At 48.8% G+C, this 18,918-nt stretch overlaps 1 protein-coding gene across 1 annotated transcript; it reads right to left on the bottom strand.

Annotated features, from left to right (window-relative positions):
- Nucleotides 1-16,753: 16,753 nt before the first annotated feature.
- On the bottom strand, nucleotides 16,754-17,383 carry LOC149326213 (uncharacterized). Its single transcript, XM_089564500.1, has one exon. The coding sequence runs from the start codon at nucleotides 17,381-17,383 to the stop codon at nucleotides 16,754-16,756; it is 630 nt and encodes a 209-aa protein (XP_089420626.1).
- Between the last annotated feature and the right edge of the window lie 1,535 nt (nucleotides 17,384-18,918).

The raw sequence follows: 18,918 nt of genomic DNA, 5'->3' as shown, positions 1-18,918 counted from the left end.
AATTATGTTCTACTTGTACAAAAATACGATCAGCACAGCTCCAGATGGCGGGCCTTTGGCTACAGCCCCATTTCAATCGAAACGAAAAAATGCAGAAATTGTCCTAACGACCCATAACAATTCAACTAATTAGGCATCAGTTATTTTCCTATTGCATGAAATTAACTGAGATATACTGGAACAAATATTTTTGAAAACAGGAAGAAGAAACACACATACACGCCTAATTTTATTGCATCTTTAGTAATGAAAATGTTAATTTCAAGACCCACGTTTTGCCTTAATCTATATATGCCACTAGTGTTAAAACGTTTTTCTCGTTATGTTTTGCATTGCTGCACTGAATTCTTTCTATGCTGTTTGTTGATTTGACTCACTTCGGGGTGTTTAGATACCTGGAATAAATAAATAAGTAAATGTACAACTGAGCCCAGCTTGAGGAACGCTGCATACAAAGTCACGCCCATCACCGCTTGAAAACAACAAAAATTCCCAGCAGGCCCTGCTTTTGTGTTGCGACACCCGGCCGCGCTGTTCTCGCCTTCTCTGTGCAGACAGCAACAGCAGCCAGTCAGCTGCTGTGTCGGCCGAACCACACAGTTCCCCCACACAAGTGCTGGCACTACTGGCCAGAGGAACCATGGGTGTGCTACACCTGTTCATCACAGCGACAGCTACAGATGTTAGGGTGGGCTTGTCTAAAAGGAAAGTAAAATAATAGAGCCCGGCACGCACCGCTTAGAGCACAACGGGCTTAGCGACAGCTACAGCAGCTTGCACGATGTGCAGTGAATACACTGGAAAGAGGAGCAGCACAGATGGTCGCAGAGAAGAGGCTGGCAGCCTTCGTCTTCCATGTACATTCAATGTTTGTGACACACGATGAGATCCGGTCGCAAGGAGTGCTCTGCCTGCACTATGATCCTGGATCAAGAGAGAGAGATTTAAATTTTTGCCTATGCAACCAGCCAGTGCTGAGACTGACTCAGGAAACTAACAACACATTTCGCTGCACGGCACCCCTGGCACAGCGAGTGCTACGAAAAGCAGTGGTGGCCAGGAGAAGCACGCTACCTGAGCCTGCAGTGAGTCTCTGCACTGGCACAGAACTCTCACCCGTGAGGAACGCCAAGCTTCCTGAGCTTACAAAATGCGGGTGCTACTTCGTTAAGTTCCAAGAGACTCAGGCTTAAGCAAGCTTGTGGCAACTTGACAAAGGTGGCTTGGCAAGCTGAAAGCACACCTCAATGATGACTCCCAATGAACCCTTTCAGGTGTTGATGATTATTTAGAAAAAAAAATGTTCCTCCCTAAATAATACATCCAGGCCTCAAGAAAGATACCTCTTCATATTTCGAAAGCAAAAGAAGTATTTCTTTACAAGCACCTACAAAGTGCAGCTTATGGTTAAGAATCTAACATCTAGACAACAGAAATTCTCAGGCAAACAGATGAGAGATCGCAGAATAACTTTCTGCCTCAAAGATTCACAAGGCATTCAAAATTAAGAAAAAAAATGATACTAAACTACAGGTGACAAAACCTCATTGCACGAAAATGGCTGAAAAGGTGCTTCCAAGCCAACTGTTCTGTGAAACATGATTAACTGCATCTTATGGTATCATTTGCATGAAGGCCGCTAAATTCACCTAAACAAAGACATCACCGCTAGCTGCAGCACACTTCCTGAAAAAACTACAAATTCACTTTGTACACGGTTAGTCAAGATGAGGGGACAAGCCAACCATCGCTCTCTTCCTCAAAGAAATGGCAAAGCAAAGAGACTAGAAATATTTTTCCACTAATAAATACAAGCTGAAATGCAGCACTTTTTTTAATTACAAGAAACCTAAATAAGAAACTGCAAATAGCCCCAGATGAAATGCCATCACTTAAGAAAAGTAAAAGCGATGGCACTATTGCTGAAGGACTACACTTGCACTTGCTTTCGAGCAGGCTTGCATAAAAGTTACGACACCTGCTACTCTGGCGTTCCTCAGGCTCAGTTGCTTGTGCTGAGTTCACTATGCAAGATGGATAGCTAGAGGAGCATTTGATGAGGAACACTGAAGTTTCATGGCATTTTCAGCAATGTCGACACTGGGTGGTGCATTTTTCTTATGCTTTCTCACCTATTTACTCTACTGGCAGCTACTACACACTTGGAGCTTCATCTGAGACAAACTAGAGTGAACTATCTCTACGTAAAAAGAAGGGGCATCACACACACATCCTGTGAGAATGCTGCACGGGACATGAAACAGGACTTGCGGTTCCCAACCACACACATCTGCATCGTGTGGGATGGCTGTAGGTGGTGCATATCCTTCAGTGAAGCAGCATCATGCAATGCAAGGTGTATTATGTAACCAAGCAAGAGTAGTGCCACCCTCACCGTAGCCCTAGCTTTTCCTCTATGCAAGTCTGAGAGCAAATGAGGGCTTCGTTTGCATTCTTTTTGTCGCTGCAACTGACATGCAGACACAACATCATGGACAGACGGTAAAAGCCTGCTCGCTGTGACTGTCGCCCAGTGAGGCTATCAGCCTCTCCCGGCGAGGAGGTGACCTACGGTCCACGCACTCACATCTCGAGGCTGAGGATGCCCTTGTCAAGGTAGCCACAGCCTCTGTGAGCACTGCAGGCCAGAAGAATGCTCTCCTCGCCACCGAGTGTCCTCTGGACATAAGAAGGGCATACACAAGACACGTTTGTCTCGCAAGGGCTCTATTGTAGGCACGCAATGTTTTCAAGCTTCTGCTCCAGCAAGATTTAAACATGGGCGACTATACGCATTGTGTGGCAAACTTTGCAGTACAAAAGAGGACAGTACTGCAGTCGGATAGAACTTACGAATGCAGGGAAAGTTTTTCCCCCGTCAAAGGATCCCCTTCCAGCTAATGGCACCTGCCGATTCTCATGACCCTGCAAGTGTGATAAAGCAGGGAGTGGTAGATAACAGGCGATAATCCCTTCCCTCTATCCTCCAGGATTGTGGCGCCGCCCCCTGCACTGCCTCGCCAGCAGGGTCAGGAGAACCAGCCGACGCCATTGATTGGAAGGGGGTCCTTTGACGGGGAAAGTCGTATCCGACTATATTAAGATCAGAGCTTTGGAAATCTCTTACGATTGTCCTTGCCCAGTCTTTTTTTTGGCAGGGTGAAAATTACCACTTTGTTTCAGAGCACGACTTGCTACAGCATCTCCTTATTCAACTGCCAGGATACTTGTGGAAGGTTGTTTAAGCTGTCGTCATATCTATCCACTGCAGCAAAGAGTATGACGATACACATTATAGTGCTTGGCTTCAAGTTAGCTTACTAAATTCAATGACTGTGAAACAAGCCTATCCTTTTTGCTGCTACTGGGCTCCTTATTTTTGCAGGTTAAAGCCCACATGGTGAACAGTTTGCACATTGTTATCACCGCAGCCTTAACTTGCGTCATGACTTCCATGTGATAATGTGCCGCTTTCTCACACCAGTTGCTTTTTAGCATACGAGCAGCATAAAGAACAAAAATAGGCACCGAAACGCAAAGAAGCCAAAACTACTATTATTAATAGGTCAAAATATGGTTTCCTAACATTGCACAGTTATGAAATGTCAACGGGGCCTTACATCGATACTAAATGCAAGACACCATGGTGATAATGGAGCTTCAAATGGCTAGTTGGTGTGACTGCATGAGAGCAGAAATTCACTAAAGTGCACAAAAATCCAGGTCCACTGCTACCGTCAGTTGCTCTGCAACGGTTTATGCAGCCAATCACATCCTGGAGGTAAGGCATTCTCAATACTGAGTTTATCTCACCTGAAAGATTCAGTACACTACAGAGACAAATTAGTTTTAAAGAAGCAAACCAAACTTATGCAAAAATCAAATGTTCACATGCATGCCATCAGATAAATCTTTTTGAGATGAAATACTAAAAAAATTGCCTGAACAGTTTTTGAAAAATGAAACACATTAAAATATGGCCACAATGTGGCTGTCTGTGGTCAATAAGAACAATAAGGCATAAAAGAATGAAAATGAGTTACATTTCATGCAGCACACCACATCAGGGCTGATGCAGCTACAAGGTGTGCTCCCTATTTTTGGTGTTTTAGAATACCACATAACTTTATAAAGCACACATGAAAGGTTATGCACAGCTTACATGCACTTACAGAAAGTGCTGCAGTATCGAGAATTGTGCAAGGGTGTCAGAGCAAGGGAAAATTGATTTAGAAGGACTTCCCAAGGTAAGAACCTTTTAGCCTCCTGCTGCCTACTTGCACAATGAAGTCATACAAATACGCTGAACAGAAAATCCTTCCACACACAAAAAAAAACTGAAGTAACACAGCTGCTCAGCCTAGTCTGCATGGGTGCACCTTGAAAATGCGTTCAAAAAGTGATGAATGACATGAGGAAGATCACAGGACAGTTCATTCCTTGTGCACAGCTTTCTTTCAAGACGTAAAATAATGTAAGTCTTGACAAGGGATGCTATATCATCACAGTCTTTGCAACAAACTAAAAAAAAGGATTACTTCTCAATGAGCGCTTTGGTTTGGTTTGGTTTATTGGGGTTTAACATCCCGAAGCAACTCAGGCTATGAGGGACGCCGTAGTGAAGGGCTCCGGAAATTTCGACCACCTGGGGCTCTTTAACGTGCACTGACATCGCACAGCACACGAGCCTCTAGAATTTCACCTTCATCGAAATTCAGCCGCCGCGGCCGGGATCAAACCCGCGTCTTTCGGGTGAGCAGCCGAGTGCCGTAACCACTGAGCCACCGCGGCGGGTCTCAATGAGCACTTTGTACAAACCATATGAGAAATTTCCTTGCAATGTATTCACTACACGTTAACTTGTAAAAGGCTTGCACAGACTCACAACATTAGGCTTACATATTGAAATCACCGACCATAAAAGCCATATGCTTGCACTGGTTCCATGACTGTAGGCTTCCTTCGTTAACATGCCACATTTGGCAGTTAACTGAGAATGAACGGAAAACGCGTGACATTCAGGTGGAAATAAATACTTCCTCCTCTAGGAACAAATCATGTGGAGAATATGCCTGTAGCCCGCTCTAAAATTTTTACTGCCACTGGGAGGAAATCCGACTGGATGAGTAATGAAAAAAAAAAAGAGTCAGCAAATCGAGATGAAAAGATGCCCAGCTAAGATACTACAGCACACTTACAGCAATTATCAATATTGCTGTATATGCAGAAACACACTAAGAATGAAGGAAACAATATTTGTATAGCACTGGACAAATAAAACTGAACAGTTAAATCTTTACAGCGATGCAAATTTGTCTTCACCAGCATTCTCCTTAGGTTACTAAGCTTGCAAATTATGACATGTCCTCCAAGGTGGAAAGGAACACAACCAGGCAACTGACTAAGCGGAGCTGTCAGGATCCTCTGTCACGCTAAAACAAAGTAGTTCCGCATTTATGCACCCGTACTCAGCCCCCAGTGCCGACTCCACTCACCGATCTGCAGATGTTCGGTCCTCCGTGAAAGAGACTGCAGCACCAACGATCACACCACCTTGCGTACAACAGCGAAAACGTCGTCCGAAGACACGGTCCGATCAGAGCAATGTGAAGTGACTGACGACCGCAAACCGCAGACTCTGTCTACTCCTCGTTACCCTCCCCCATGGCCAAGCGCCTTCTTTACCCGATAAAGGGCTTTCAACTCATCTCGACCCATTTCAGCGTTGGACAGAGTCCGCCGTTGCGGTCACTTCGAAAATAACCTCCTGCAGGTGGCAAAAGGTGCGCTGTGCGATTTCAGTGCTCGTTGACGATCCCAGATGATCGAAATTATCCACTGACTCCAGTCGGAGTTATTCTGGGGCCCTTCGCTACAGCTCTGTCCCACTTTCTTATACCACTTCCACGTTCATCCCTTACCCACGGCGCGGCTGATGAGGTAGTGGTAGCACCTTAGAAGGGGTGGGCAACACTTGGCTTGGCTACAGCGGCAGCAAACGGCCGGAAAGTCCTGCGTCTTTTCCGTCCTTCAAAAACCACTACGACTCTTTTGTAAAAAGGCGCTTAAGGCAAAATATATGCACGCATGTTTGCAATTCTAATAAAAAGTCTTCACAATCGATCCTATTAAATTACGCTAATGCTTTCACATTAATGTCGAAAGAAACTGAACCCCCCCACTTGCACAAAACTTATCATCTACGCGGTGCAGCTCTGCAGGTCTGAGACTATGAGCTGGGGGCCGCTCGCTGAGGTTCGCCGGTTCTTCAAATCGGTATACGGCGTTGCAGATGGCACATATGGAGGTTTGCTGTTCTCCAGAGGTGGCACCAAACGAATGGTTGTGTGCGGATGGTGCGCAAAATGGAATTGTCACTGAAATAGGGGCTAACTAATTATACCCAATAATCAGTCAAAATATTGAAATAACGCGCACGGCAAGCAATAGCCGTGAATTGTGCAGAATGAGCGAAAAAAGCTGGCTGTGGCTTAGCTTACGTTTTAAGCCTGGATATCAGCGAAAAGCTTCGTTGATGCTTGTGGTTTAGCTTGTGGTTGTGCCATGGTTGTGTACTTGTGGTTCCCCTGTAGATATACCACGGTTATTACTAGGGCCCGGAAATTTAGGCATTTGCCTAAACATGCCTATAAATGCCTAAACGGGGGATTTTGGCACTTGCGTGCCTTTTTGTCATTTTGTAGGAAATACTACCTATTTAATCGAATTTTTTGCCTATAAATGCCTAAATCCGGCACTTTGGTCCTCGGTGCCGTTTTTCAATTTTGAGACATCTGTCTATGTATGGTGAAAGGCGCGCGCCGAAGCACGCACAAAAGGCGCGGGTCTCGCCGAACGTTTTTCTCGAATTGTAATTTGAACGCAGTGTAACGAAGTGCTTATCTCGAAGTGTAGCAAGAGACGAGTTTGGAAAGAGACCTGACATATATTAGTGCAAACTTCTCAGAATTGACGGAAAAATGACAAAGTTAGAAAAGGCTCGACTCTCAATAGATGAATCGTTGAAGGTAGTGGCAGAAGTACCAGCAGCACTTCGGGGACTGGAAGGAAAGGGTGATATTGCTTGTACTAAGATGCAACGATTGGTGGAAAAAAATAGATGCCTAGAAACAATTTCCCAAATCAGAGACTTTCTACGCGGAGACGATACGGCCGCATCACCTGAAAGCCTAAGCCTTTATCAACTCTCATGTTTTAGGTTCGCGCCACTAACTTCATGTGATGTCAAAAGAAGCCTTTTAAAGTACAAAGCTATGCTTAGCGAAAACTTAAGGATTTTCAAGTTCGAAAACCTGAGAATGCGCTTTATTGCTTCAGTTGAGGACTGCTTACGCTCCGTGCTTGACTTACGAATCTTGTACATATGAATAAAGAGTATTATTCAAAGCGCCTATTTTTGCTTTACAGCGCCTATTTCAATATTTTTTAGAGCCTAGATGCCTGCCTATTTCAGGGTTCTTTAGTGCCTAAATTTCCGGGCCCTAGAACTTATTACTGACAGTGTGTCATTGTCTCATGTGAATCATATAGGCACGCAATATACAACTTGCAAGCCACCACTTCGGGATCTTCGTTCATGGCGAGGCGTGTGCATTTCTTCTACGAGCGCTCCAAAGCGTTATTAGATGCGCCGCAATGAAGGGCGAGAAGGTGGCGCATGCGCAATACGAGGAAGCCGAGCGCGCGCCGATGCACACTCGGTAAACACGCGCAGCGCACAGACCAAGGTGCACAGACCGCGAACAACGGCGAAGGGGCGAACTCGCGCACGCGCTGATGTGGCTGAAATTGATCACGGAGCACGCCAGACCCGATGTTGACTAGCCTAGTGAAGCTTTCCGCTTCAAAAATAAAAGTTCGAAATGGATTGGAACACATTTGGTGAATGAAATCCAAAGTAATCGATTAAAAGCACTTCAGTTATGCGTAGTAATTAATTAATTAGATGCAAAAGCAATGGAGGGTTGAATGGTTTATTTATTTATTCAAAATACCCCCAAAGACCCTCATTTGAGGGTATTACATGGGGGGGGGGGGGGGAGTAAGTACAAAGCATTGTTATAAGGTTAAAAATATTGCACTAAAATAAAATAGAAATCACAAAATATTAATCACAAATAGACCCTTTGCAAATCCTTGCAGTTAGTCAGCCTCCGGTCTGGCAACCTGGCAGCGCCGCCATCGTGAAGGAGCGGCGTCCCGCGGCGTAGTGTTGCTCGCGTGTGTGTCTACGTGCATGTGTAGAGTTCGACAGCTGCCTGGCAGTCACTTGCACACCGTGCGCACGCTACAGCGTTTGAACGGCATGGCGAGCACTACGGCCCCGATAGTGATCCCGATCACAGGATGGGAAAATAATCTCGCGGTGCTTCCTCGCCTTACAGAGCAGAAGATGCAGCTCTTCTATAGCAGCCGGTCGGGATCGGAGCGCTCACTCGGGCGAAGCTACAACTTTAGCATCGAGTCTTCCTTGCGTCCTTCGTCTCTGCAGACATGCAGTTCCAGTCAAAGGTATGTACTACGTCTGTACGGTTTGGAGCGCGGCGTATGCATTTTTCGATCGTTGTCAATACGGAGCTTGCGAGAGTTGTGCGGGTCGCAGAACAAACCAGTTCGAACAGACACGCGCTTTGTGGTTTCTCCTGGATGGTTTCATACATGCCCTCGGCTAATTTCTTCGCCTCAAACTTAATAATGCTTCAGCTGAGCGAGTGGAAGATGCAGGGCGATCACACATTCGTAGGGGGAGCATTTACCTCTTGCGGCGTCGACATTCAGCAGTTAACTCGCCCCGATGGCTCAGTGATTAAGGCGCTCGAATGCTGATCCCGAGACTTAGTTTCGATGAAGGCGAAATGCAAGGCGCCCGTGCACCGTGCTAACCCCACGTGGTCGAAATTAATCTGGAGTCCTCCACTACGGCGTCTCTCGTAGCCGATATCAATTTCGGACGTTAAGCCCCATGTACCATTTCGTTCCACAGTTAAAGGTGCCTGTTAAGTCCTTCCATCCCAAGTTCGATCAATGTTATCCATGCGGAAAATGTCATTCAGCCTGCATGCGGCTTCAGCACAGTTCAGCGCGCTTGTCCCATGTTAAAAAGAGCCCCGGTGCTTTGCATACCTAGCAAGCTGCCAAAATCGTCCAACTTTCGAGCAAGGTAAAAAACTTTTCAACCCCGCCGTATGGCCAGTACTTTGTGGAGTTTAGTGCATTTTTTTTTGCGGTAACTCAATGAACCGTGGCCCTGATATAAATAAAAAAATAAGTGACACACCAGCTGACACTGGGTGTTTTCTACATTTCAGACAAAACGTGGGAGCCAAGCATTGCTAGCATGCAGCCACTTGATTAAACTACGTGAAATTTGGGGATGAAGTTGCACCACGTGAAATATGCAGTTTAATTGCTTAAATAAACTCTTTTTGTTCTTTTTCAGCAGCGGGCTTGTCTTCATAAAGGCTGCGTGTTATCGCAGCAAAAAGAAAAACAGCCCACCGTACACAGTCATTGCAGCCATCAACGACCAGGGTGACATAGTTCATGGGACGTGTGAATGCCCAGCTGGCAAACTGGCATGCAACCATCTCATGGCGATGCTGCGGACTGTCCAGCTACTGCAGTCAAAAGGCTTTTCGGAAGCACCCGATCACATTTCCTGTACAGACCTGCCCCAGCAGTGGAGGGTGCCTCGGAGAAGCACCATTCAGGGTGGCTCTGTTCAGGCTGTAGACTGGAGAAGTGTGCGAGAGGGAGGTGTTAGTGTTCCAAAACCTGCCACACCAAAGGAGCGCAGGTGGCACCCTCGCAATGAGCAGCAGCAAGATGCTGCAAAACAGCAGCTTGCCACTAGGCTGTTAGCACTGGCACCCGGGAACAAATTTGCAAAGGCGTTGCTTGCAACACCAGGGCAGCCTTTCAAAAAAACAAAATATGGCTTGGCCCCAGCGTCAGCACCATTGGCTTACCAGCAGCCACTCCAGCCACATGGCTTTAAAAGTTATGTGGCCGGCATTTCATTTGCCGAGCTTCATGATGCGGAACTTATGCCTCCTCCAGAATTTTTTGCAGGTTGCAGTGCATGGACACCACCCGCCCACCTAGAAGCAAATAAATTTCTGAAGGTAATTTCTGCGTTCAGCATTGTAAACAGTATATTATCAAAATTTATTCTTTCACTCTATGTCTTCACCATGCCAATTTCTGTTCACCTCTCCCACCTTTTTTTGTATGCAGAAATGGTTGTGCATATTTTGAACTCAGCGTCCGCAAGAAATTTCTAAAGAAATTTTGAAGCAAAATATGCAAGTCTTGTGTTATAGGCACGTGAAACAGAATTTACAGAGGGAACTGCGGCAGCAGTTTCACTTGCAAATGATGTTCTAATTCATTTCCAGTGAAAGTGGGCACTAAACAGCCACAGGACAAAAAGCTACAAAAATGATCTCAATCCCACAAACATTTGCATCATTTCATGTGTTTCTGTGATACGTGATGTAAGCTGCAACAGATTGATTGCAGCTGTTATGTCCACTTTCATGCATTCTGCAGGAGGTGCGTACAACACATCAGGCATCACTGGTGCTTGAAAAGAGCACACGGCAGCAGGCAAAGAGTGCTACATGGAAGAGGCAGCGAAGCCACCGGCTGACAGCATCAACTTTTGGTGTGGTGCTCAACAGAAAAAACTGGACTTTGAAAGGTCTGAATGGCATAGCAAGCTCCAAAGACCTATCAAAGGTGCCGGCTATTAGGTATGCAAAAAACAAAACTTTTTTTTTAAACGAGTTTATTTCAATACCACACTTCTGTAATATGGGAATGAGTTGTGCAAATAAAATTTGACTTGAAAGACACAATAGCTGTGACAACTAGAATTGGGTCTATGCAAGAGTACAGTGCTGTGCTCACTGCATGCCATGGAAGGGCTGAAATCCTAAAGTAGTGATGGACCAAACATTTGCACCCTGCTTAAGACAACCGACCCTTCTGGAGACCATATTTTGTTATGCTCATGGCCAACTCTTTCTTGCGTGCAAGTATGGGATTGCCAACGAGACCATGGCAGCAAACCGTTACGAGGATGTCGTGAAGTCCATGGGGCATGATGTGACAACTAGCACTTGCGGCCTACTGGTGAATCCAGAGTTCCCATGGCTCGGTGCTTCATTGGACAGAATTGTATTTGATCATGTCGAGTCGAGCCATGGGGTACTTGAAATCAAATGTCCCTATTCCTTGCGTGATGTCAAGGGGAACGAACTCACGGCACACAGTTTCTGCTCAGAAATGACATCCAGCGGCCCAATGCTCAAGAGAGAGCACATTTACTATGCTCAGATCATCGGCCAAATGGCCATACCTGGGCTAAGCTGGGGCGACTTTGTCGTTTACAGCAAAGACTTTATTCTTGTAGAAAGAATAAGATCGAACAGGTGGAGTGGGAGGGCATGAGGGAAATGCTGGACAGCTTTTACTTTGATACACTGATGCCCTATTTGGAGAGGAATTCACAAAGCTGAAGTGTTTCAAACCTCTGCAACATAAGTGGTGCTGTAAAGAAGAAGACGATCAGCGCCCGCAGTGGGAGCGCCAAAGCCTAGCGCGAGACGAGAGCGCTGACTGTTCGAGCCTGGACGTGCGATTTCGCTGCTCCGCCTGGTCGTCCCGGCCAAGCGTCTTTTGCCAGTAAAGCCCCTTACATCTTGGTGGAGGTCGCGGAATTCCATCCTGGCTCGACGCAACCGTACCCTCGCTACCACCATGCCATCTGACACCACCCTGACCCAGCCCATCGGCACTTCACCGACGCCCGTTGTTTGTCCTGGTACGCTCCGCCAGCGCGATGCTACCATCTTCAGCGGTATGGACGACAACGACGTCGAGGATTGGCTCTCCTCTTACGAAAGGGTGAGCGCCCATAACCGGTGGGACGACCCAGTGAAGCTAACCAACGTGATATTTTATCTCACCGGAGTAGCCAATCTCACCGGAGTAGCCAATCTCTGGTATAAGAACCACAAAGCGGAGTTTACCACCTGGTCCGCCTTCAAAGCCAGTTTCACAGATATTTTCGGCCGCCCGGCCGTCCGCAAGCTTCGCGCCGAGCAGCGTCTTCGAGTTCGCGCCCAGCAGACCGGCGAAACGTTCACGAGTTATATCGAGGACGTCATCGACCTCTGCAAGCGTGTCGCCGCGTCGATGACGGAGGAAGAGAAAATCAAGCATGTCCTCAAGGGCATCGAGGAGGACGCCTTTCACATACTTGTGGCTAAGAACCCCACCACCGTGAGCGCCATATTCGACCTGTGCCAAGCCTACGACGAGCTCCGCCGCCAGCGTGTTTCCACTCGGTCACCCTCTGCACAGCCCGAGACGCTCGCTGGCCTTGTGTGCACCGAAGACAGCACCCTTTTGCTTCAGATCAAGCAATTTGTTCGTGAGGAGGTCACTCGGCAGCTGTCGCTCCTTCCGTCCGTTCCGAGTTCACCATCTCATCTTGCGCCTATACTTCAGCAAGAAATACGGGAGCAAGTGTCTGAGGCCCTGCCATCTGGTTGTCCCCCACCTTCCGTTACTGCCCCTCTTACCTATGCCGAGGCCGTCCGGCAACCTCGCCCTGCGGCGTTTGTGCCGTCTCGACCTGCACCGCGGCCGACCCCGTTCCCTCCTGCTACTCGGCCACCACCCCAACGCTACCACCCTTGGCGGACGCCTGACAACCTTCCCATCTGCTACGCCTGCGGCATTCCGGGTCACGTGATGCGTCACTGCCGCCGGCGCTACCTTCCTCCTCCTGATACCTCCGACCCTCGCGCCTACACCTACGCCCCTCCCCAGCACTTTCAGCCTCCCTCCCCTCCTGACACCGTCCCCACTTCCGATGGCCCCCGGACTGTTCGCCACCATTCCCCATCTCCCCGTCGTCGCTCGGTTTCTCGGATGCACCGTCGTCCTACTTCCCCATCGGAAAACTAGTCCCCGCAGTTCCGGAGGCAAGAGCTGCGTGTTTGACGAAAAGTTCAAGACCTCGCCTATCTCCGTGCAATGTCATTGAAGTTTCTGTAGAGGGCACTGATGCTTTTGCCCTGGCTGATACTGGCGCTGCTGTATCCGTATTGAGTGAGAAACTGTGCCGCAAGTTCCGCAAAGTGACAACGCCGCTATTTGGACTTTCGCTGCGAGCCGCCAATTCGCACCTGAGTAATCCGTTGGCCGCCTGTACTGCCAGGGTCACTATTAAGGACGCTCTGTACATCATTGAATTCATCGTTTTTTCCTCATGCTCTCATGACGTCATCTTAGGGTGGGACTTCCTTTCCCAACATCACGCCGTCATTGACTGCACTCGAGCCGAGGTCGAGTTTTTTCCCTTCCACGATGATGTGATTGGCCCGCCCCAAACAACGCGCGCGAAATTAACTGTGGTCGACGATATCGCGATACCGCCGTGTTCATCTGTGCTCATCTATGTATCCTGCGCCTCTGCTTCCGACGGACCTGTCGTCTTCAGCCCGTCCGACACCTTTCTTGCTCGCACCGGTCTCCGCCTGCCCTCCGCCGTGCTCACAGTCACACCTGGCTGCAGTGAAATGCCCGTCACAAACCTCTTCATGTGCCCTTTTGCTTTGCATCGCGGCCAATGCCTGGGCTTTGTACAGCCATTTGCTTCTCTACTCGTCTGCGACTACTCCGAGGACGAGTGCGGCGGTCTCCCAATGGATTCACTTACTCCTTGCGCCGCTCCGACTGATCCTGCTCTCGTGGACGTCTTCGCCAGCTCTATCGACGCTACCCTTACGCCAGCGCAAAAGACCCAGCTTCTTGCCCTGCTGGCCCAGTTTCGTTCCTCCTTTGACCTCGCTACCCACAGTTTGGGCCGTACGTCGGCCGTAACCCACCGGATCGACACCGGCTCCCACTCGCCGTTGCGCCAACGCCCGTACCGTGTGTCACCGGCCGAACGCCATGTCATCGATGCACAGGTGAACGACATGCTGCAGCGTGGCGTTATACAACCCTCCCACAGTCCTTGGGCCTCCCCCGTAGTTCTTGTCACCAAGAAAGACGGCTATATCCGCTTCTGCGTGGACTACCGGCGCCTCAACAAAATCACTCGCAAAGACGTCCGTCTATCCTCTGCCCCGAATAGATGACGCCCTGGACTGTCTGCAGGGCGCTGAATTCTTTTCATCTCTAGATCTACGCTCCAGATATTGGCAAGTCCCGATGGCCGACGATGACCGCGCCAAAACAGCCTTTGTGACGCCAGACGGGCTGTATGAATTCACCGTAATGCCGTTCGGATTATGTAATGCCCCCGCAACATTTGAGCGCATGATGGACACTATACCACGCGGCCTCAAATGGAAAACCTGTTTGTGCTATCTCGATGACATTGTTGTTTTCGCCCCGGACTTCCAGACTCATCTCGCACGTCTGGGACATGTGTTGAAATGTCTCACTAACGCTGGGCTACAACTAAATTTGAAGAAATGTCGGTTCGCGGCCCGACAGTTGACAATTTTAGGCCACATCGTATCTAAGGATGGTGTGCTTCCCGATCCATCAAAACTTAGTGCTGTGTCTGAGTTCCCGAAGCCCTCCACGATGAAGGAACTTCGCAGTTTCATTGGCCTATGCTCTTACTTTCGGCGTTTCATCCGTAATTTCGCTTCAATCATCGCGCCTCTGACTACACTTCTTCGCGCCAGCAACGACCTCAGCGGCTGGAATCCTGCCTGTGACGACGCATTCAAAACCTTGCGTCACCTGCTCACCTCTCCGCCCATATTACGCCACTTCGACCCCAATGCGCCCACTGAAATCCACACAGATGCCAGAGGCGTTGGTATTGGTGCCGTCCTTGCCCAACGTAAACCAGGCTTTGCTGAGTATGTTGTTGCCTACGCGAGTCGCACACTGACGAAGTCGGAGTTGAACTACTCTGTGACTGAAAAAGAGTGCTTGGCAATCGTTTGGGCGATAACAAAATTTCGACCTTACTTGTACGGCCGACCTTTCGACGTCGTTACAGACCAGCATTCGTTGTGTTGGTTGTCCACCCTGAAGGACCCCAATGGACGCCTCGCTCGGTGGGCTTTACGCCTTCAAGAGTATGACATTCATGTGGTATATCGCTCTGGCCGGAAGCATCACCACGCCGACGCATTTTCACGCTCACCTCTGGCCACTGAACCTGCTTGCCCTCCCCGTGTCGACTACGCTTCCTTATCGATGACCAACATGGCCACCGAGCAGCTCAAGGACCCATGGATGGGTTCTATTTTCAACTTGCTTTCGCACCCTTCCGTCACCTCGGTCCCACGAGCACTGCGCCGTCAAGCTGCTCACTTCAAGATTCGCGATGGGCTCTTGTACCGCCACAATTATATCTCTGACGGCCGAAAATGGCTCCTTGTGATCCCGGGACACTTACGTTCCGAAGTGTGCGCCGCCTTTCACAATGACCCAGCAGCCGCTCACGCCGGTGCTTTCAAAACTTATACGCGTCTTCGCCTCCGTTATTACTGGCGCGGTGTGTACACCTACGTCCGAAAATTCGTCCGTTCTTGCTCAGACTGTCAACGCCGCAAGCCTAGTCACCACCATCCGACTGGCACCATGCAGCCTCTACCTTGCCCATCCAGCTCTTTCGACCGGGTTGGCATTGACCTTTACGGACCGCTTCCCTACACGGCTACAGGAAACCGCTGGATCATTGTCGCTGTCGATCATCTGACACGGTACGCCGAAACCGCTGCCCTTCCCTCTGCTACGGCGCGGGATCTTGCAGCCTTCCTCCTGCACCGCTTCATACTTCGCCACGGAGCGCCACGTGAACTTCTGAGCGACCGTGGACGTGTCTTCCTGTCCGAAGTCGTTTCATCCCTTCTAAAGCAGTGCAACGTTACCCATCGCACCACGACGGCTTACCACCCGCAGACTAACGGGCTGACTGAACGGTTTAATCGTACGTTAGGTGACATGCTCTCAATGTACATGGCCGCGGACCATTCCAACTGGGAAGCCGTACTACCCTATGTCACTTACGCTTACAACTGCCATTCAGAGCACAACTGGTTTTTCGCCATTTTTCCTGCTCTACGGGCGTGAACCTTCGTCCCCCCTTGACACCATTCTTCCTTACCGGCCCGATTCCTCGGAATCCACAACTGTTTCCGCAGCCTCTCGCCACGCTGAAGAGTGCCGGCAGCTCGCTCGGGCGTTCACATCCGCCGACCAGGGGCGTCAAAAATACCGCTTCGACAGCACGCATGACAATGACACTTTTCTACCACAATCCCTTGTTTGGCTCCGTGCTCCTCCTGCCTCACCTGGCCTCTCTTCCAAGCTGCTTCCGAAGTACCATGGGCCCTATCGTGTTCTGGAGCGTACTTCCCCAGTTACCTACATCATCGAGCCTGTTACGCCTTCGCCAGATCACCGACGACGTGGGCGCGAGACATTCCATGTGTCTCGCTTGAAGCCACATTACGACCCATGCGTATTGACGTCCCCTTAAGTCGCCAGGATGGCTCTTTTTTCCCCGGGGGGCCGACTGTAAAGAAGACGACGATCAGCGCCCGCAGTGGGAGCGCCAACGCCTACCGCAAGACGAGAGCGCTGACTGTTCGAGCCTGGACGTGCGATTTCGCTGCTCCGCCTGGTCGTCCCGGCCAGTAAAGCCCCTTACAGTGCTAACATGTTCATTTCAAATCCTGAAAAGTCTTCAGTTTCCATCTGTCTCGTCAACTTCCCTCAGCAACGGCTCTTGAAAGTTGCTCAATATTGCACAAACAGTCCACATCAGGTTGGCTAACGGAGCCAAATAAATTGGCAATGAACGGTCAAATATGTGATAGGCCTTTATACGTTGTATTCGCCTTTCCACATAGATACGAAGAGTTGCAATGTCTTGAGTTTTGCTCACGTCAGTGGACGTGAATTGGTTGCTCCTCAGGAAGGGTGGCAGATTCAGCGCCACACCTTTTTGTTGCAACATGTCTGCAATGCGGAAGCCTTTGTCAGCCATCACTGAATCACCTGGGTCAAACTGCAGGTCTAGGAAACCACTCCTAATCACGCACTCTCTGTCCGATGTGCTGCCTGTGAAAAGCTCGGACACAAAAGTAACCAGACCAGAGGGAGAAACTCCAATAAGTCCTTTGAGTGTGTGGGCCGACTTGTAGTGGGAGTACAGCTGGCTCTGCGTCACGAAAGATGTTGGCACATTGCAGCGTATCTCGGTAGCATCGAGCAGTACACGAGTTGAGGCATAGTCCTTAAACGCCTGCGGCATATCTTCATCAATAGCTTGCCGTGACAGCCAAAGTGGCAATGTTTTGAGTTGCAAGTACATGAAATCTATCCATGCAGAAAATATCCGCGAGACGGTACTAGGTGATATGCAAAACAGATGGCCTAGATGTCGGTGAAACACACCGAGTCGAAGTTTCATGAGGACCAAGAACAGCTGTTCCTTCACTCTCAACTTTTGCGGTCTGCCACTGTACTCGTTCGATCGCTGGCTTCTGCTTTTAGCTTTGTGCTGTTTAATGTTTTTTTCCATTTTCACCAGGTTCAAGATAATCGAGCAGGGCAGTAAAGCTGCTGTAGTCCGGTAGACCAGTATAAAACTGCATATCCTCGTCGCTCTCCACAAACTTCTCTATTCCAAAGGGCATAGACTCTTCTTTAAGCTTTACCACAATGTGCTGGGCATCAACAAGCTCGTTACGAAGAAGGTGGAGCTCCTGAGTCTGTGCATATATTTTATTTTCTACATACTCCACCTTTCCTTTCAGCTCAAGCAGTTCTCGTCTGCTGGCAGCAAGCTGTTCCTGTAGCCGCCGCTCATTTTCATTGCTACCTGCAAGTTGTGCCTTTAACTCAATAATAGAGCATTGCATGTGCACGAGCCACAAAAACTCTGTTCCTGCGAAGGCGCATTTGGAGGGAAAATCTGCTTTAGCGGACTAGGGGTTCTGGAAATGGAACCGTGCTGTGAAGATGGACTTCTGGGAAGTGCATCCGGGGATGGTGCTTCATTCTCACTAAGCACGCTGCCCTGTAAATCTTGCATCGGCTTGCGTCGTTTTTTCTTGGGAATATGGCATTCCAAGCGGTCACATGGTGGTTTCCGTGAGGGCTTAGGTTTGCAAAATGTAAACACTGAAGGCACAGCAGAGTAATGGACGAGGCGAAGGCCACTTGCCACACTTTTCCAGTAGTCTGACTCAGTGAAATGACGGGAACACACTTTGGTCGCATTTGAGATTTTGAAAAGGGGTCCCTCATCTCTGCGTATTGCAGCTATCCATTTTCTTTTCAAATCCTTGTCTGTGGGAAATCTGTGAAACGAAACCTGAAAATAACCACTGCTGTTAATACACACCCCTGTTCTTGGTCATCACTATGTAAATGTACACTGTGAACCATGCACGTCGATTGCTGTGGCAAAGCAACACAGTACTGTAGCCTGCTATGTTGAACAATGGTGAAATAAAGTTGCCAAAAATTACTTCGCTGATGTTTGTTCCGACAACAAATCAGTTGTCACAGGGGTTGCCGAAAATATCTTTCAATTCACCTTATGTAGTAAGGCAAGGAGGGGAGATCTGTGCCGCGGACCGGTAGTCTCCGCAGATCGCACACATCTAGCTAGGGTCACGCGTTCTTGCAAAAACGGCGCAAGATCGACGGAAAAGAACACGAAGGTCAGGGGACGATCGAGCACTCGTTCCGTGTCCTTGTCCTCGTCCGTCGTAGTTCTCCCTGTTTTACAAGAATGCGTAGCCTATGGTGTTTCGTTTAACCTAAAGGATGCAGGTGTAGACTCCATAAACGTTGTGAGCGAAGAACAAATCGCAGAAGTAAATCGTGTCACCTGGATGA

The sequence above is a fragment of the Amblyomma mixtum genome, chromosome 10 (assembly GCF_055824585.1).
Source record: "Amblyomma mixtum isolate Tamu chromosome 10, ASM5582458v1, whole genome shotgun sequence".
In the NCBI taxonomy this organism is placed as follows: Eukaryota; Metazoa; Arthropoda; class Arachnida; order Ixodida; family Ixodidae; genus Amblyomma; species Amblyomma mixtum.
The sequence above is the reverse complement of the archived record's forward strand: the minus strand, read 5'-3'. Positions and strand labels throughout refer to the sequence as shown.

Bases quoted from the DNA above. Each gene is read 5' to 3' on its own strand.
- LOC149326213 (XM_089564500.1), bottom strand. From the start codon at position 17,383: ATGTACTTGCAACTCAAAACATTGCCACTTTGGCTGTCACGGCAAGCT.